Genomic DNA, 21,593 nt, shown 5'->3' on the forward strand with positions numbered 1-21,593 from the left:
ATAATCCTTAATTAACAGTTACAGAAAATAATGTTAACGCTCTTCAGCTTCCCTAATCACTTCTATGGTCTTTAAATTCAAAAGAAACATTTCCAGTGATATCCGATGTCACTTTGGATGGTTTGCTTAAAGGTAGGTAGGTAAGTTTGAGAAACCGGCTCGAGATCGCTAGAATTTGAAAATACACAACCGGAGAAAATCTTCCACTTCCTTATAGAGCCCCTCCTCCAACACACACGAACGCGCACATGACCAATGAGGGCACGAGATAAGTTTGTGCACAGATGGAAGGCTGACAGGCAGGTAGGCCATCCAGTTATTTTAGCCGGGCCGGCTAAAATGATTGGTCGTGCTTTTTACAGTACGGCTTCCACAGATGACATTTTTTTATGGATTTTTTGTCAAAGCACTTAAGATATTCATTGCTATCGGGATGTTAAGAGCATTCCATGGAATATAACAAAAAGCGTATCTCGAGCCGGTTTCTCAAACTTACCTACCCTACCTTTAAGCTGTCAGGGCGTATTCAACATTATGGCAGATACAAAACTTAAAGGTACCCTATTATGATTATTTTCAACAATATATTATAGGTCTCAGATATATACAAAACATGTCTCTGAAGTGTTTGGCTCGAAATACCAAACAGATCTTGCATTGTATCATGCCATAAACCCCTCTGTTTTAGCCCTGTTTCAAAAGTGCTGATTCTGTGTCTGTAGCTTTAAATGCTAATGAGCTGCTCCTGGCCACGCCCCTCTGCAAAGTGTTTGGTTTAAGAAAAACACAATGGTGCTCTAGGAGGAGATTCAGGTGATAAGGTGGGCGGTTGTTACCACCGTTGGTTATTTGCTACTGGTTGCACAACCCAAAAAAACCTTGTGACATTACAAAGTGGCCAAAATCTGATCAGCTAATTTGCAGCGTTGTTTTTATGAATGGACCAGGACAAAAAGAGAGAGATTATTTGTATTATCTGTTTGTTCACAGTAGTTTAGCTTATTTCTGTCGCTCAGGTTAGCTCGGTTCGGTTCGGTTTGGCTCGGCTCGGTTTGGTTCTGTGTAGTTCTGTTCATCAGTATGAATCTGTGTTGTTGATGTGATGTTGCTAAACTCATCTAGTTGTGAAGTGTAGCAGAATCAATTACACGGCTAGATGCTCCCAATTAGACTAGGCTGATCAATGTCAGCCAAGATCACTGCATAATCTCTTTCAAACACACACTGACACACACACACACACACACACACACACACACACACACACACACACACACACTGACACACACTGACACACACACACACACACACACACACACACACACACACACACACACACACACACACACACACACACACACACACTGCATAGATGATTTGATAATTAAATCAGTCTGAACAACTAGAGCTTCACTAATGAAGCAATGATCTCTGATGAAATTCATCTGAGATCATTGAGGGAAAGAAAGCCTGTGTGTTCCTGAATGTGTGCATGTTTGTCAAGTGTGTGTGTGAGACAGACTGTTGAATTGATTTGAGTGAGCATTCAGATGAGATAGCAGTTTTTCCTATGCAGGGATTAGTGAGAAACTTGAATGTTTAGGTCAATTCTCTTTTGTGTGTTCACCTGAAAAACCCTTGTAAATCCATCGACCCAAGAGACATCATTTTGTCTCTGATTGTCCGGCCCAATTTCCCCGCTGAACTCGATCAAAGCAGCTTTTTCATCTGCTCGCACTGGGAGGCCCTTGATGAAAATATCAAACATGTCTTATAACGATTGGGACATCCCAGATGAGGTCAGGAGCAATTAAAGAGGGGTGTGTCGACCTTCTCACAGCAGGAGGGCAACAGCGCTCTTTAATGACTCTGCTGACATGTGAATTCATAAAACTGCCCTGGGCATTTGTCCTGAGTCAAATGAGTGAGAGAGACCTGTCCAGCCTGGTGGAGGATTGACAGGGTGAAGCATGTTTCTTTCAAAAAATTATACCACTTTTACAGTAAATTCAGATTTTAACAACATCATACAAACCAAACTTGAATGTTAAACATAATTGGCATTTGAATATCCTTTTCACATAAAGTCTTTGTCTATTTATGTAATCTTGAACAACCATAATTAAACTTTTTTGCTTTTGAGCCCTTAATAAGAGGCAATGTCTATAATGGCGTATCTCCACCATGGCGCGGAGCGCGGTTTAAGCGTGCCGTGTCGTGCCGGGCCAGTTTTTGGTTGCGTTTCCACTATGCCTAGTTCCGGCCCGGGGCTACTTTTTCACCTTTTTTCTGGCCCGACAAAATCGTGGTTCTATCGGGGCCAACAAACAGGGCTGAGTCGAGCTGAGTTTGCTAAACTAGAGAGAGAATCGCTGGCAAGGGGGCTACAACTACTACAAGATGAACATATTTGACCGTGATTTAATTGTAATACACATTTCAAAATGATGCCGAAGTAACAACATACTGATACCGGTTAGTAAAAACCATGAATTCATGCTTTGACAAGTCTGCAGACAGACGGCTGGCGAAAAACCTTTTAAAATGTGCGTTGTCTAAATGGAGATCGGCTAAGCTAACGCAATATATGCTCCGACCGTCCACACTCACAACAACGGCCTATACAGACATAAATAAACCAGCGACTGTACTCGCCATGACACAGACAGTCTGTGGTTTGTACTTGTTTAACTTTTGTCTAGTTTCTGAACAGATATGAGGAGCTGTGAGCTTGAGTGCTAACAGCTAACAGCTGTGTTGTTTTTCTGGGGTTCTCATAGAAGATGACGTCACGGCTCCGCCTACACTGCGTTACTATAGATACTACCCCAGTTCCTAAACTGTAATGGAAGCGCAGCATAAAGTGAGCCAGTCCTAACAAGGCATAACGAGGCCTAGCCATACCGAGCGAGGCCGAGCCAGGCCGTGTAGTGGAAATGCGCCATTAGCAGAGTTGGGTGTAACGCGTTACAAAGTAACGCGTTACTGTAATAATATTACTTTTGTCGGTAACGGAGTAGTGTAACGCGTTACTTTTATAATTCAGTAATCACACTACAGTTACTAACATTGCCCCGACACGCGTTACTTCGTTACTTTTATAAAATCAGTCATAATCACACTGACAGACAAGAGGGGTTTCCGCCGCAGGTTTATATGTACGTAATCTGCGCGACTTGCGCGTCCACATATCCACGTGCAGTGCTGCATAAACATGGCTGAGTCAGCGATAACTTTCGAGGGGTGGAGGTATGTCCATTATTTTGAGTTCGTCCGAAGAATAGACAGGAATGTGACGGTGAGGTGCAAACTGTGTCCAGGCCAGAAGCTGTTATACACTGCTGCAAACACCACGTCAAACCTCAACAAACACCTGCAAAGAACACATGCTAAGGTGAAGCTAATAGCTAAGGACCGGACCCCCGAACCCAGAGTGAGGATGTTGTGAGTCGCCGCCGCCGACTCCGAAGCGGCACAAATTAGAATTTGGAGGACCGGTAACCAAAGCAGAGATGGACAGGCTTGTAGCATCCTTCATAGTAGAGGTAATGTTGCCCATTTGCACAGTGGAATCACCATCGCATCGTTCAGAGATATACTGCGCAAAATACAGATAGCAGGAGACAGAGGACAGCCATGGTCAGAGCTATCTGGATCAGTCTTATGGAATGGAAACTGAACTAAAGAGAACATTTGAAACTTTAGCAGTCTGTGTGATCTGCCTGTAGGGAGGGGCGGGCCGGCCCTGCGAGTAAAGTAACGAGTAAAGTAACGAGTAAAGTAACGAGTTACTTTATGTAGAGAGTAACGAAGTAGTGTAATATATTCCTTTTTTTTAAAAGTAATATGTAATATGTAATATATTACTTTCTTTTAGTAACGACCCCATCTCTGGCCATTAGTGACATGCAGGGCCACAGGGGTGCATGTCAACTCTTCCTAAACTGTTGAATACTTATAAAGGCCAGCTACAACTCTGCTGTTTTACACATACACATTGTTTTTTGAGAATCTAAAGTCAGGAATGAAAAACAGATATTATGATTCAACTATTGTGTGATATATTTCAAAGCAATTGAACAGTTACTTTTGTATTATCTTGAATATAAAGTGTACACTTCTTCTCAGCAACCTCAGTATAATGTGATATAATTACATCAGCTATTGACTCTGTGATGAGATTGTTTTGTGCATACTTTACATATTTTATATTGCATCCACTGCATGTCTGTCCCTTCTGGAAGAGAATAATGTTTTATTTGTATTATTTTTGGGCTATACAAACTATACATAACTTTGTGTTGCATAATAACTTTTTTTTCTCATTTGCAATCCCTGTTATTATCTCTTTACTGCTTAAATCGGGTAGCAACCATGCGGTGCTACCACCTGGTTTGGAGCCGCTGCCTTAATGGAATTAATGATAAAGATTTATCTAACAGCGTCACTGCATTCACTGATTTAAAATGTTGTTATGATCTATAATAATAACGCCTTTAAAGACCCAGGTGACTAACGCTTTACTTTCCGCTCTGTGTGTGTGTGTGTGTGTGTGCGTGCGTGCGTGCGTGTGTGTGTGTGTGTGTGTGTGTGAGTGAGTTTGTGTGTGAGTGTTTGTGTTAATTGCTAATCACCAACGTGTGGGTTTGCTTTCTTTTACATGCTGCTTTAGCACCGAAAAAAATCCTGATTAATGACATGATCCGTCACCCAGGCAATATGATGATTAACGACATGATTCATCACCATGGCGATACGATGGAAATAAAGCCATTAATTTGACTGATCAGATGACAGAGGGGTGGAGATGGGGGTGAGAGAGATAGACAGGCTGAGTGTTACATGGAAAAATGTGAAGAGAGAGAGTGTAGGAGGGAAATCTGGTTAAAGTGTGTGAAGGGAAGGAGAAAAAGAAGCATTCAGAATGTGTGAAGAAGATAAAGAATGAAGAGGGAAATTGAGATTGAATAGGAAATAAAATAAAATAAAGAAAGACAATGAAAAAGAGGAATGGAGCTTTTTAATTGGGAGTGTCACTCTTTCTCTCTACTCTACTCGACTCAGGACAGGATGTCACATCCCCACTTCTATGGTCTCTGTAGACATGGAGGGAAAGAGAAACCGTGGAAATGTCACGGCAGACTGATCAAGCCATCCCTCAGACTCAAACACGCTGCTTGTGCTCTTTAACTGCCTGCTGGGGCTATTTTTGAATGATAGTGTCAAACGATTGGTAAAAAGTTTGGATCACACTGAAAGATATTTCACCAGGGACCTTTTTCAAATGATGCGTCCAAGAAAATGAGAAGTAAGCATGTAACTGAGTGATGCAATATACAGTACAGCATGTGCATCTTAAGTAAAAGCAGTTGTCAAACTGACAAAAATGTCAGCTGTGCCAATATATTAAAAATGTTATCAGCATTTCTTTAAAGATTAGGTTTCATTTTGAACCTGATTTGCAGATTGATTCCACACTCAATATGTTATGACCCACTTAAAGGTGGGGTAGGTAATTTTGGAGAAACCAGCTCGAGTGCGCTAGAATTTGAAAATACACAATCGGAAAAAATCTGCCACTTCCTTACAGAGCCCCTCCTCCAACACACACGAACGCGCACATGACCAATGAGGGCACGAGATAAGTTTGTGCACAGATGGAAGGCTGACAGGCAGGTAGGCCATCCAGTTATTTTAGCCGGGCCGGCTAAAATGATTGGTCGTGCTTTTTACAGTATTACGGCTTCCACAGATGACATTTTTTTATGGATTTTTTGTCAAAGCACTTCAGATATTCATTGCTATCGGGATGTTAAGAGCATTTCATGGAATATAACAAAAAGTGTATCTCGAGCCGGTTTCTCAAACTTACCTACCCCACCTTTAAGTTAAGCACAAGTTGAATTATTATTTGTTTTTGTGATCTGTATGGCCATGTTGAATGTAAGGGAGAGGAGAAGGACAATTCAGATTCAACTCTTCTTTGATTTGTGTGGAGACAAGACAAGACACAAGCTCTTCACCCTAGGGAACCTTTCTAGTTTTTAAAAGAAAGAAAAGTTATTTGAGAAAATATTTTTAAAAGTCTGTTCGTTTTATATCTTTGAGTGACAGCAGCCTGCCAGTCTGAGCTGTGTAATGGGAATGAAGCAGACAGTGTGTTGATAGCTGGTGGCAATGAAGAGTGAGAACCACACCAACATCTAAACATACCAAAGAGACATTTACAGGTATATTTACATGCTGTTTATTTAATGTGCTACAGCTGAGCAGCTAATAATAGCTAGCTTCAGAGACATCAGTCCCAGCTACCAAGGGCTACCCGCACAGGGACAGCCGAGAGACCTTCTGGGAAATACCTCACAGTAGCTGTGCTGTGCAGAGACGAGACTTTCCAATGGTTTTGGCCAGCTGACGGCAGGGAGCTGACAAGCATGTGGATGGCGGGCGGCTGGAGGCTGCTAGCTAGCGGGCTAGCGACCGGTGAGCGGGAGAGAGCTAACAGGAGGTATGTGACAACTACTTGAATCAAAGTACAGTTCGGTTGAAACAAAATGTGACAGCTGTTATTATAGTTAACCAATGTTTAAAAGAAAAAAAACACAAGAGGTTCTAACATGGACTGAAAATAGAGGACTTATTGTAGGTGGAGAAGTGTCAAACAATGCCAGCATCCTCTCCTAGCGAGTGTGACATATTGGCTGAAGTTACATTTCTTACCTGTAAACAGACATTGCACTTTTCCACCCCTGAATGTTATCTGCTGTTCATTCATAGGTGCAGGGCAACAGGTTCAGTTAAGTACTAGAAACATCACAAATACTTGAAAGCTTTATTTCTTGCTTCCAAAAGGTGAATTCGTTGACACAAATGTCTCCGGCGTAACTGCATTTTTACATGACACCAGGTGACTTGATTTGTGATCTGAATATTTGTATGGTTGGATTTCATCAGCATGAAAGACCAAAATCTATGATCATAGTTCATTGGAAGTCTTTATTTCTACAAGTAGGGATAAAGCTGCGACTGTTACATAAATATGAATAATCTTTTACACAAAAGCACACTAAAAACTGGGGGAACTGCTCCCTCGCCCTCCCTCCATTATTTAAAGTGAACATGCATGACCTGCATTTTTAGAATTCTGACAGTGAATCCATAATACATAAATGTACAATAGTGTCTGGGACTCACTGTGTGCAGCCTGAAGGAGTTTCATTGGATTCAGTGGATAGATGTTGTAAATCACAGACTAAAGACAAGCGTTGTAAAACATCAAAGAGTTTCAAAGAGTTTCATCAGTGCTGTTTTCAATGAGAAGCTTCTCTCCGTCTAAAAAAAGAATCACAGTTTCATTAGTATCTGTTTGAGAGGGGTTTAACAATTCGGAACTAAATGATGCTGCCAAGAAATGTTTATTGTGGAAATGTGCGTGTGTGTGTGTGTGTGTGTGTGTGTGTGTGTGTGTGTGTGTGTGTGTGTGTGTGTGTGTGTGTGTGTGTGTGTGTGTGTGTGTGTGTGTGTGTGTGTGTGTGTGTGTGTGTGTGTGTGTGTGTGTGTGTGTGTGTGTGTGTGTGTGTGTGTGTGTGTGTGTCCTGCTAGATGTGGAAACACCAGTGTGCATCCATTTTTTAGATTGATATGAAACACCAGATGTTTTGGTGTTTGAAGACAGGTGGTTCGAGAAGGCAGGAACTTCTGACTTTCATGCTGCTCCTCTGTGAATACAATCTGTGTGTGTGTGTGTGTGTGTGTGTGTGTGTGTGTGTGTGTGTGTGTGTGTGTGTGTGTGTGTGTGTGCGTGTGTGTGTGTGTGTGTTTGTTTGTGTTAGAAAGTGAAAAGGCAAAATGAGAGTGTCGTTGTAATGTGATACTAAAAGTGTGTATATGTGTCCTGTCTCATGTGTTTATTTACATGTGAGGTGTGTGTGTGCGTCTGTGTGTGTGTTTGTCGCACATACTGTCATTTTACCTGTATCTAACTTCCTCACGTATGTCTAGCAGGAGGGATGGTATTAGTTGTTAGGCTTTCTATTCCTGGACCTCAGAGACATACAGCAACTTCTTTTGGCACTGACACACACACTTTGATCACCACACAACTGTGTGTGTGTTTGTGCAAGTGTGTGTTCAAAGAGTGTGAGTGTTTAATTCTTTTGATATGACGCAACACTAGTTTTTATGGTCCAATAAACACTCTTAGGGTGCTAAAGCTTTAGCAGGCATCTTTGTGATCTAATTAAATACTGGACACACAGCGCTGAAACTGCCATCAGCCCTTTTCGCTACACAACGGTAAGTTAATCAAGTGGCTCATTTGGCAAATAATCAGTGTTTGCTTTGAACACCGAAAAGATTGTGCGAATATAATTTCTCGTTTTCTCCTTCTATTATTATTCTCTTATCATCTCGTCTTTAATTTTCTCTTCTCTCTTTTCTGTTTAATTTCCTTTCTTTCAAATGTTCTCCTCTCCTCCTGCCTCAACTCCTTTTCCCCCTTTTTATTTCCCTCATTTCCCCTCCCCTTTCTTTTTCATTTCCCCCTCTTTTTCACTTTTCTTTGCCCTCCTACCTTTTTCTCCTTTCCTCTCCTTCCTTATTTTTTCCTTTCATGTTTCCTTTCCTCTTTTCTCCTTGTTCTTGATTCTTCTTTTTTTCATATCTTTTTCATATCTTTCTCTTCTCTTCTCTGCCCTCCTTTCCTCATCATCTCTCAATTTTTGTCCCCAATTTCTTAGATCTGCTTCCCTCATATTTAGTCCTCATCATCTCAGGCCACAAGAGCTGGAACAGCTGGAGCAAATATTGCCAAACTCAAGTGAAACGCACTTATCAGGGAGTTTCTGAGTGTGTTCACGTGTACAGTATATCTTTGTAAGAAAGGGTAAAAGAAAAAATGAGAGCTATTAAGAGAGAACATATGAACACAAGGCTGCCAATGTCCCTAGTGTGTGTGTGTGTGTGTGTGTGTGTGTGTGTGTGTGTGTGTGTGTGTGTGTGTGTGTGTGTGTGTGTGTGTGTGTGTGTGTGTGTGTGTGTGTGTGTGTGTGTGTGTGTGTGTGTGTGTGTGTGTGTGTGTGTGTGTGTGTACACACTGACCCACTTTGTCTGCCATGCAGCAGCTTGTGCAACAGAGCAGGATGTGCATTTTTTAACAGCAACAGTCTCCTGTGCTCTGCACCGAACACACACACACACACACACACACACACACACACACACACACACACACACACACACACACACACACACGTGTGTGACCATCAACGCTAGCAACAGAAAACCTGTGTTTTTGATACTCTCTGATTCGACACAATACACAGCTATAAATTGAGATTTTCTGATTTGGCTGATGTTTTTGCATTTTATATTATTTTTATAATATTCTCTGAACAACATGTTACCATCCAGGCTGGTTTTAGAGTCGCTGTTGAGGCAGGCAGAGGGGCATGACACAGCACGATGCAGCAGCACTTAAGTGCTTGAATTGAAAAACTGAATGACTTTAATATTTAAAGTCGCTGCTGCAGTTTGTGTGAATAAATGCTTTTACACTCACAGTGCCATCTTGTAGGAAATGTAATCACACTTTCTTCATGCTCCCGTCACTCTTTTCTCTCTCTCCATTCTTCTCTCAAAAGGAACTTTTGCAGGATGTAAAGTAAAGCTCATAATAAATAGGAAAACAACCATTTACTTTTAACACTATTGAAGCCCTAAAAAAATAACAAGGATTGACACACATGAATTACTGTAACTTTAACAATTTAAGAAAGTGCATTACACTAGAAAAAAAACAAAGAGCAAATAAAAGCACAGGGACCGACATATATAAATAAAAAGCATTTTTCGAAAGATCGATGTAAGTCCTTTTTTGTATAATTCCTAAACATTTTTTATTTTATTTCCTTTTTCTTGTGGAAATCCGTTTGATGTGTAGCAAAAGTCAACATCTACAACACAGTACAACCATACATATAAAGAAACATAAATCTATGCATAATATACACATATGCTAATATTTGCATACATGCATCCTAATGTATAAATATGCACACAAATACACAAACACACACACTCCAACACACATGCTTTAGGAAACGAGTTAATCACACAGTGAGTCATCAGACGGTGATTGTTCTTCTGTTCTCTTCTTCTCTTTTCCTCTTTCCTCTTCCTATTTTCTCTTATGTTCCGGATAGTTGACAGATGAATGCGTTGGGTTATTTTAGTTTGTTGTACAGGATGGTAGCTTCTGTTCGGCAGCTGTTTTAACAATAGGCCAATTTGAGTTACTCTGTGTTTGTGTGTGTGTGTGTGTGAGAGAGTGTGAGAGTGTGAGAGTGTGAGAGTGAGAGTGGAGTCAACAGCTCGCCAGTGGTTTTCCTCTAATAACTGTTAATAATAATAACTGTTAATAACCACCACTCTTTGATGATTCGCCTTCACATGCAAACAGAGAGCCATGACTATTAGCCTGAGGACGAACACAACAATGAACTGAGGACAGAGGAGAGAGTGGTCAGACCATCAGATACTCTGAGCTGTAATTTCACATCCTTGCATCATCATTCATCTCTGCTGTCCAGGGAGTTTCTGTCCGTCTGTCTGAGTGTGCGTGTCTTTTTCTTACTTTCATGTAATCATAATCTTACAGTACATGCACACATGTTTGTTTTTTTATCTAAGAGGTGTCAGTTTGTGCACACCTGTTACTTCCCATCTTCTTTTCTCTCACACGCTCATCAATATCTCCTAGGGGGTTGTCTCTTTGTGGTACAGTCTGATTACCAGCCTGTCAATCACTTCCTCTGATTCCATTGCACAGAGTCACATTTTGTTTTTAAACACTTACTATTCCACCTCAGCAAAGCAGAAAAACATATTTCTGATATTTTAACACAGGTTTTTTTTATTGGCAAATAAAAAATATGCATAAAATGTAAAAATATTATTTATTTCATGTGTACTACAGTATGTTTACCTTTCAAGTGTCTTGTCTGCAAAGTTTCATTATAACTGATATATTAATAATAATAAATATTTAGCCTCATGACTAAATAAATAGTTGGCTGCTTACATGTATATTGCATGCATCCAGCATTCAATTCAATAATGGTTATACTGTAGGGTGGTCAGCTAACAACAGACAACAACTCATGTTTCAGTTTTCTATTCATTCTTTCTTTCCCTCTCTGACATGTACTTTAACTTGCAGTGCTGGGATGTTGTTATACATTATTAATACAGTTAAGAGATAGCTGTGCATGACAACAGGGAAATAACCATTTGATTAGAGTCTGTAAGCTAAACAGCTATCCAAAAACATTACATTGAAATAAAGGACAGAGAGAGATTGCATTTCTACAATGAACTGAAATGATTTAATCACAAATATTTCCTCTGATTAATTTTTCCTTAAATTATAATATTGTGTAATCTCATATTTCATACTCACTTACAGCAGAGGGAGAACATTGTCAAATTCTACGTATGGAGGATGAGACTTAAATGTGTGTGTCTGTATATTTATGTATGTGAGAAAATGAAGCAGTGTTTTGCTGTTCAGCTAAATTAGACGACAGTTCCTCATATCTGTGCTCCAGAGGCAGCTGCAATACTGTCACAGCAGCTTATTACAGCTATAGCTATATTGATCCACACACACACACACACACACACACACACACACACACACACACACACACACACACACACACACCAAAATAATGTACATCGTGCACTCAGAGAAACAACACCTGCATGCAACAAAGTTATGCAGAAACAAATATGGTTTATGCCCACATATTCTTGACACACACACACACACACACACACACACACACACGCACACACACACACACGCACACGCACACGCACACACACGCACACACACAAACCGTACACATACACTCACCTTGGGTCATTAAGGACTCAGTGTGTCCTGTAAGCAGTTTAGTTCCCTGGTGGACTGGTAATATACCTCTGTAGGTGTGTGTGTCGTCGTGTCAGCTGTTTTGTGCCTGTTAAGCCAGAGTTACAGTTTCTCAGATGGCTTGGGAACAGTTAGCTTAGGGCGAGGACGTTCTGAAAAATCATTACACAGAATATTGCTTAAAGGGAAAGTTCAGGTTTGGGTTTTGTCATTTTTCCTGTTTCTACTGTAAGGGTTATTTGTTTGAACTACCTAAAATTATTCTCCTAATGCAAAATGTGTTTTTTTATATTATTGGATACTTCCAGTTTTATCTTCATCTAATTACGATTGATTGATCTTATTTATTTATCTATATTTATCCTAATGGACTGTTTCTTCTATTTGTGAACCTAAGGCTACTTGAATCACAAAAACTGTTTAACTCAACTATAATTGTTCCATCTAGTACTGAAAATAAAATATGATATATTCTTTGGTTTTGTTGCTGCAAAAGCAAGACGACACACTATTAAGCAACAAAGCTGAAGTTATTGATATAACAATTTATAAATCGTAAATAACAAGGTGCAAGACAGATAAAAAAGGCAGAAGACAACAAAAGATAACACTGCGTAAATCTCTGAAATCTGTATTTATACTAGTAATACAAACATGATGCTAATATACACCCAGTCAAAGGCCTGACTCCTACTTTTCCTCAGTTTTTCTGACAAAATAAAATGTTTGTTGCCCACTGTTGCTCAAAATGTTAGATTTTTATGTGGATTGAATAAAGCATTGTTCCATGTTTAGAAAAGACTCTGGTGCATTTGCAGGGGGTTGAGGAGAGGAGAAGTAGGTCTGTGTTGCTGCAATGCTTCTTAGAAAAAAAAGTAGAAAAGCTGAAGAGGCAGAAAAGGTAGTAACCCATATTCATATTTCCATTAATTTGACTGAAAACACACTCGTTCCTTTTCAGGAGCGTGTGCAGTAGGTTTTCTTTGCATACTTATATAGTTACATTACAGGGTTTCTCTCTCTCTCTCTCTCTCTCTCTCCTCTCTCTCTCTCTCCTCTCTCTCTCTCTCTCTGTGTGTGTGTGTGTGTGTGTGTGTGTGTGTGTGTGTGTGTGTGTGTGTGTGTGTGTGTGTGTGTGTGTACTACCAGCAGCGCTTTACAGCCTCCTGAAGAAATTACACATTCAGTTTAAGGGCTCGTATTTCATTAACCTTTATTTGTCTGGGTTAAGCTGCTTGAGCAAACGTGCTGTTTTTCATTACTTTCTGTTCACACACATTCACACACACACACACTAAAAGAGAACCACAGACATATTTATTTCATGCAACAGTTCGTTTATTTTGTTTAGTCCTCTAGGAAGGCTAAATAACACACAATACCAGTTGAGGATGAATGAGGGTGCATTTAGCAGATGCATCACAGCTCTTGTTTTGATTTAAAAATTCGGAAAGCATGCACATTCTTCCTCAGCAGAAAGAAATATGAGGAGTTCCTACCCTTAAAGTTATTCAACCAATTATTGAGGCAACGAGGGAGTTAGCAAGAGATTTGTTCTGCTTTCTCCCGAGTTTAATTATATGTGTGCATTCTTTTATAGAAAATGTTGCACTGATAGTCCTAATGTGTTTAAAAATTAAATGGAAAAACATGATTTTACTCAGCTGTGTCACTGCAGTTAACAATCAAATAAAAGCTTTTGATTTTAGCTGTGAAACCAAGAAATAGCATCCTCATCAGTTATTGATTAATGTTGAAGAAATGTACAGCCTTGTAGAGCTTAAAAATAAGATATTAATGTCCTTTTCTTCTAACATAATGCTGTTTGGCTGCTTATCTCAGATGTTTGTTTTCATTTAAAAACCGAACGTGTTTATTTGTAACATGACGAGACAAGATGTGTTTTAGTGTAAGGACTCACTGATGTGTTCAGCAAATCTAATGCTTTATAAGGAAGCATAGCTGGGATTGCAAAATTGTAAAAAGCAGGACAAAACTAGTAGACCAAATGTCTAATAACCTTCATGAGCAGCTTCAACTCAGTGGGGAAAAAATACACAGCGAATGTGCTAGTTGGCTTTTTTAGTGTTATCTAAACCTAAATACTGAGATCACTTGTTGATGATCTGTGTCTTGGATTTTTAAGTAAGTCTTAAAGAGCATATAAACACACACTTTAGTTTCCTATCTGTGGCTCTTTTCCTGCTGAGTCATCATAAATCGAAACTCTGTTGTAGCCTCTGAAGTAAACCGTGGCAGCAGAAGCCTCGGAGCCTTTTCTACTGAGAAGATCAATATCATCGTAATGAACTGTACTCAAACTCACATAGGTATTTTTCATTATTTCTGTGCCCGTGTTGCTTTTTGAAGTGAAACAGAGTCTACCAGAGAGCTAATTTAGCTGCTCTGATGGGAGGAAAACCCCCAACAAAGAAACATTTGCAATGTTCTTAACTGATTTGAGTGTGGGATTGTGCAAGGTTAAAAGGAAGAGCGAGGCAGGAGTGTGATAGAGAGTGTGTGTTATGTGCAGAATCAGCAAAGTGTGTATGTGCAGGTGTGTTCTCACAGGTGTGTGTGTGTGGGGAGAGTTGGTGTAGCCTGTGTGTGTGTGTCAGAGGGAGGCTCCAGGGGATGTGGCAGCAGTTTCCTGCTTCCCTCCGTCGCTTCCTAAAAAATCAATTCCAGCTGCTGCAGAGCTTCTTTCTCCTCCTCGTGTCCTCTCTCTTTTGCCCTCTCACACTCTCTTCTCTCTCCCTTAATCCACATCCATCATTTACTCCTTCAAGACTGTCCGGGAAAAAAAAATCAGACATATAGAGCGGCAGTTTTCGCCATTGATCTCAGAAGCAACAGTGCAACTGGATTCTGTTTACTGCGATCATGTGTATTGAACATGGCACTGACACAAATCTTTGCCTAAGGGGAAATGCCTGTGGACCTTGTGGTTTTTTATCCTAAAGCTAGCAAGTCTATGAAAGTAGAGTACTATAGTTCAGGCTTTTAAATGTTTTTGCAAACAGGAAAAGAAACTACTGAACTTCTGAATGGTTTGATCCAATTAATCATTGCACTCCGATAATATTGTCAGAAGGATTGGAGTAGTAGGACCAGAGATATCCTCTTTCTTACGTCACACTTTCTTCTACTATGCCAAAACCTGGCATACCCACAATGCAACATTACAGTTGGGAGTTTGCAAAATGTATCAGTCTGACTGTGATTTATAACAACACTTTACTGCATGGCTGTTATAAAGTGATTGTCCATCCACGTGATTACATTGTTCTCTTCTTCTGCTGCCAAACGTTTATCTCCATACCCCCGACTGCTGTTCTTTGCATAGCAGTAGTGGATGGAACAGGCATTATTTCTCATTTTCTTTTGTCAACTTTAATGGAATACTTTTTTTAAACGTTCTGTTGCTGTGGTTTCTAATTTAGCTGGTTAACAGTTACTAACAAAACACTTGATATAAACAATCATACAAATATGTGGCAAAATGCTTGTTTCTATTTCAGTCTGACTTTGTTGCAGACAGACTAAGAATCAAATCCTACTGCAGGCTGTTTCTTGAACAAAGGTCAGAGGTCACAAGAGCTTTCTTGTTATTCTGTGTCCAAGTGTTTGTGACAGGCAGAAGAGGTCGTATCGAGGTGGAAATATTGGCAGAGAGTTTTTGCATCACACCACGTACAAACAAGGAGTCTGTAACATTTTATTCGTTTCATTTAAACACACATTTATACTTCAGCAGTGCAGAAGGTGATAAGAAAAAAAGTCAGCGGGGGATAATTTATGAATCAGTAGGATGTAGTAACGGCAGTTAGATTCACAGACATGACATGGATGATAAAGCAATAGACTTTTTACTATTTGAATAAATTGTAACTGACAAGCGTAATTTATTTTTTTCTACATGCATTTATTAAGCTATTGTAGAGGCAATTTAGATCCCGATGAAGTCCATATTCTTTCAAAGAAGACACACACACTCCCACTCACACACACACAGTGATATCTATTGGCTACATACATCTTCATTAGTGTCCAGTCATATCTCTGTTCTTATCACACGTTGGGACTCCAGTTTCTTTGTTTCTCCCTCATGCATGTTAAAATCTCTGAGTATTAACACTGTCACATTCTGGCATAATGACTGATAGATGCTCAGAGGGATTGTTTAATTATATTTCCAGTTAATCATGGTTATGCTTGCTTAACCTCACACAGGAAACATTTTCCGAGAAGAGAGAAATGGAGAGCCCCGATTGACAAATAAGACTCCATTTCCATTTTATTGCAATAAGTGAAATTTATGGCAACAATTTTTCCCGACTGATGCTGAGTTTGAAGGCACATCGCTCAGGCACTAAACGGAAGATGATCTATGTAAATCTTACCTTTCAAAGAACTGAAAAACAAACAAAAAAACCTTTTCATATGTAAACATTTGTGTTAGTCTACTGCCAATCCCTGTTTTTATATTTTGGGCAATTTTCTTAGCCTAATGAAAATGTTCATAGAGTATCCAATAATCAAGTGCAAACACTGCAAACATACATTAAAACACAAACAATAGTCAGTGCCCACATAGCTTCATATCACATCTCTGTTAAGTGAAATAACTAGCCCAAATGTATAAAATATTTGATATTTCACTTACAGTAAAACCACAAATGTCAACCTATTCGAGCGCTAAAGAAGAAGTCATCCAAAGTAAGAAGGATTTTCATCTACTGTATGAACCAGGAAGCTGTGTTCAAACAGATCCATATAAATAAATCTCATAATGTGCCTGTCACACACACGTCTCTGTGTCATTGATCTTTCAGCCATTCAAATAAAAAAACAGGCTTCAGTACAGTTTTTAATTCCTTCATTTGAAAATTAGTTTTCAGGGTAATTGTTATTGATGAAGAACACAAATCTGTCCCATTTTGTGATTTATAGTTCTAGTTTGTTGCTTTTGGGGCTTTGAAAACGTATTTCCCTCTAAATATTCAGCTCACGCTGTTTTGACATCTCACTCCTGAGTTGTTTTGCCTTCAAGACAGATTAGCCGGCCACTGATTTGAAAACAAGCATAAAGAAGTAGTTTGCTAAGATGTGTTTGATTACAGTCATTCTTATCCATTGCCTCTTTGTCTTTATGATCACCTCCTCTGATACTGTTTCATCAGAAGCTGCTCTATTTAGCAGCCATTTATCACTTCAATGCTCTCTCCTACTGTTCACTGCCGCACACATTTCTTATTTATCTCAGTAGAAAGTCGCGAACTGAGCTCAGATTTCTCTTGGATGGGGTCTTTACTCACTCAACCAGAGGCTAACTAGCTAATTAAATCTCAGGCTACCTGCTGTGTTTGCCCTTGAGGAAGCAGCGCTTTAGTACCAGGGAGTGAGAGCAGATTTTGGGTTGGATCCATGTGCGTTTGATCTGTGCATAAAGCCTTCCTTCCTTCCTGAATGTATAGCACTGCAAGCTAAAATCTCGATATAAACATATTAACACTTCTCTGAAAGTTTTAGCAAAACATTATCATGGATTTCAATGTAGAGTATGAGTCAGATCTGTTGTAGTAAGTAGTCAAATCGCTGAGTTGCTTATTTAACTGGTGGACCTCTGTAAGACAAACTGGGTGGTGATTTACACAAACCAAGTGAATTTTATTCATAAAAGGCCATTTCACTCATTTTGACCTCTATAATCTGTACACAATGAGCAATTTGCCATGGTTATTTGGTTAATTCAAAAGAAATATGGTGATTATTGTTATGTTAATTTATATTTCTCTTGCAAAATCAGTATTGTTTAGGATGAATGTGAAACGTATCCACACAATTGTATTTAGCACTTTGTTGAAAACTGTAAAACACACAAAAACAAGCTTATAACAACAAATAATGCTTATGTTCATGCTTTTATGTACATCTAATGGTCTACTGGTTAAGTTCATTGCTTTTGACATCGTATGAGTTCAAATGATGGAATGGAAGTATTGAGTTCTGGAATGGAATCCTGGTTCTAGAGATCTAGAACCCCAACACAGAGGGAGTGTTCTCATTCCCATTCCTGACTGAACTCACTCATTCAATGTCAAGAGACAAACAAGTTAACAACCAAAAGACTGAGAAGAACCTCTTTCAAATAACAAATTCAAAGTGACTGACAGAAGCATGGCTATGTCAAGCTCAGTGTTTAATGATCTCCGCCAAGAGGGAGACTTTTGCGATGCAGTCATCAGAGTCAAGGATGTCGAATTTCAAATTCACAAAGTCATCCTGTGTAAATGCAGCAAGTACTTCCTGTAAGTAAAAATATGAAAGCAAATTGACAACAGTTTATGATCCATGTGTAAGGGGCACAGTAATCACATGTAATTAGTGACTCACGGATTCATGGAGCATTTCTGATTAAACAAATTCGACATAGGAGAGATATCTGATTGACCAATACCGATTCGGAGTAATCGATCCTATTTTTCTTCAAAATGTCCCCAGATTAGGCCATACAGTGCCCTTAAGTGCTTTGGTTTAAGGCTATGTGTGCACAGTTATATTTGCTTATTTAAATAAATAAAAAATACGTTTTAACGATTTATATTAACAAAAACTGTTTATTTTGAATCTTATTTTGAATCCCTTCCTCCATCCTTCAGAGCTTTCTTCAGACGCTGGTCAGCTCCAGGTCAGCAGGTCTTCAACATAGGTGGCCTGTCTGCGGACATGATGGCGCTTATCATTGAGTTTGCATACACTGGCAGTGTTCATGTGACTGGGGACAATGTGGAGGAGCTCCTGCTTGCAGCGGATCAGTTCGATGTCCCAGGCATCGTGCAAAATTGTTGCGACTTCATGGAGGAGCAGCTCTCCGTAAAGAACTGCATTGGCATCCATCGGTTTACCAAAACCATCAACTGCTCCCGACTGCAACACAAGGCCTTCAGCTATGTCCTTGCTCACTTTGAGGAGGTTGTTTTCTCCCAAGAGTTCCAGCAGCTTTCTGTGGGAAATATCATTGAGATCATTGGTAGAGACGAACTCAACGTGAAAGAAGAGAGCACTGTGTTTGAGGCCATCATTCTCTGGATTGCCTATTTACCGGAAGAGCGTGAAGGGCACTTCGCTACACTCCTGTCCAAGGTATGATACATTTCTTTCATTACATTTAGTTTAAATAAACATCTTGAGCAACAGGGAAACAGAGGCCAGGTCTATTAAGTTCAAATAAAAGATTCTGTCCTGTCTTCCCTGAGCAGGTCCGGCTGGCCTTGATGAGTGAGGACTATTTAAAGAGCAATGTGATGTCTAATGAGCTGGTGAAAAACAACATTGAGTGCAAGCTCATGGCTAGAAAAGCCCTTGATATCATCACTTGCATCAGACCAAACTATAGTTCTGTCCTCTGCAACCATCTCGCCCGTCCTCGCCTGCCTAACAGCGTCCTGCTGGCCATCGGAGGCTGGAGTGGTGGAGATCCAACTAACGGCATCGAGGCGTACGACATCCGCACAGACAGCTGGGTCAACGTGTCAAACAGTCACGAGCGTCCCCGAGCCTATCACGGCACTGCCTTCCTCAACGGGGATATCTACTGTGTTGGTGGCTTTGACAGGGTGGAGCATTTCAACAGTGTTCGCAGGTATGACCCGAACACACACACCTGGCATGAGGTGGCATCGATGTACTACCGCCGCTGCTATGTGAGCGTCACCGTGCTGAACGGATGCATCTATGCCATGGGAGGTTATGACGGACATACACGACTCAGCACAGCAGAGCGTTACATGCCCGAGACCAACCAGTGGAGTCTGATTGCACCCATGAGCGAGCAAAGGAGCGACGCGAGCTGCACAACACTCCATGACAAGGTTGGTGAAGTCAAAGAGCAGCTGGGATTACCTTATTATTATTATTATTATTATTGCCTGTTTGAAACAAGAGTGTAATGATTATTGTAAATAAAACCAAACTCTAAGATATTAGCAAAGGTCCACAATTAGCCTACTGCTTGACCTTTTGCAGTTATATTGAGGTAAGCGAAATAATTGGCTAGAGGATGGTGGCAGAGTAGAGGTCTTATGCAACTGGAAGAATATATGATTTGATGTGCTTGGAAGTGATTAGAGATGTGCATGGCAGTATTAAATACTGACGTTAATTGTGTGAGGTTGTTGTAAGCAGGAAGATCAACAGGTTGAACATTTATGCATAAACAAGTTATTATGTTTATGGACCTAGTTGTCATTTCTCACATTGATGGATTTATTTAAAGTTTGAAAGCATATTGTGTAAAGCTTGTCCATCGCTCTAAAATAACAACTTAAATACATATTGGCATGCTTATATTCATTAAACGCTGAATGAAATTAGATTTGTTTGAGCTAACACCTACAATATTGTTGTTAAACCTTTTAACAAGGTCCCAATTCATTTACAAAATCTTTATTTCTTTGCCCAAAAAAAGTGTTTTATACAACATACACACAAACAAATTAATAACAGTTGCAGCCAAGACAAGTCCACATTTGACTGAAACAACTCCTGTTCTCACCAGGTTTACATTTGTGGAGGCTTCAATGGAAACGAGTGCCTGCAAACAGCTGAATCTTACTGCCCAGAGACCAACCAGTGGACAGCGATCGCACTCATGAACTGCCGCCGCAGTGGCGTTGGGATCATTGCACATGCAGACCATATCTTTGCAGTAAGTACATTGAACACTGATGATGCTCAAATAATAATATAAGTTTTGGTCAGCATTCTTTTTTTTAGACTCAGAAAAACCTTTGAGGGCCGGTGTTTTTTATTCTCTCAAGTGTGTTGAGAGGCTGGCTCCGATCTCCATTTAAAAAAATCTAACCATGATTTCTCTGCTTTTCCTCCCAAAGGTTGGTGGCTTTGACGGCACCACCCGTCTGCGCAATGCTGAGGCTTACGACCCCCGGAGAAACACCTGGCACGAACTGTCCTCCATGTTGTCTCCCCGAAGCAACTTTGGCATCGAAGTGCTCGAAGGTCGTATCTTTGTTGTTGGTGGCTTCAACGGCTTCAACACCTCCTATGACGTTGAATACTACAACTCAATAACGGACGAGTGGTGCAAAGCCTGTGACATGGAGATATTCCGCAGCGCCCTGAGCTGCTGTGTGGTGTCCGGACTCCCCAACATGGCTGAGTACGCTTTGCCTCGTGACGCACTGCCGCTTTCACATGTGGACGGCGAGTCTGTGGAGGTTTCAGAGTCGGATGAGTCTGTCTAAAAGTGCCTTGCTTCACCATGAAATAAATGTCCTTGAGCATTATACTGTTGCTACTCCATTTACTGTACTTCCTGAACTTCTTAGTTTGTGGGAACTTGTACATTTTGTGCTAGTGAAGAGGGTGCTGTGTCTAACCTGCAGAGACATGGTTTGATGTAGATTAAACCATGCATTAATAATCCCTACATTTGATTAAATGTTCTGCACTGTTCTGTCCCCCATAGCATCAAGGACCATTCAGGAGGCACATTTTTCAAGGTGTACTAATATTCATTTTCTGAGGTAACCAAAACTTAAATATTAAACAGTTGACTGTTATATGGAAAATGTGTATAAAGGATTTTGTATCTACTTCCCCCACCAAAGAGGTTTTTATATTGCGATATAGTACA

At 40.1% G+C, this 21,593-nt stretch overlaps 1 protein-coding gene across 1 annotated transcript; it reads left to right on the forward strand.

The window, feature by feature from the left end:
• The first annotated feature begins 18,124 nt into the window (after positions 1-18,124).
• Positions 18,125-21,201, forward strand: LOC117478376 (kelch-like protein 10). The gene is made up of 5 exons (XM_034125391.1): positions 18,125-18,246; positions 18,598-19,081; positions 19,198-19,809; positions 20,496-20,645; positions 20,830-21,201. The coding sequence occupies exons 2-5, from the start codon at positions 18,665-18,667 to the stop codon at positions 21,199-21,201; spliced, it is 1,551 nt and encodes a 516-aa protein (XP_033981282.1). The 5' UTR covers positions 18,125-18,246; positions 18,598-18,664.
• Positions 21,202-21,593: the final 392 nt, after the last annotated feature.

Source organism: Trematomus bernacchii, unplaced genomic scaffold (assembly GCF_902827165.1).
Source record: "Trematomus bernacchii unplaced genomic scaffold, fTreBer1.1, whole genome shotgun sequence".
Taxonomy (NCBI): Eukaryota; Metazoa; Chordata; class Actinopteri; order Perciformes; family Nototheniidae; genus Trematomus; species Trematomus bernacchii.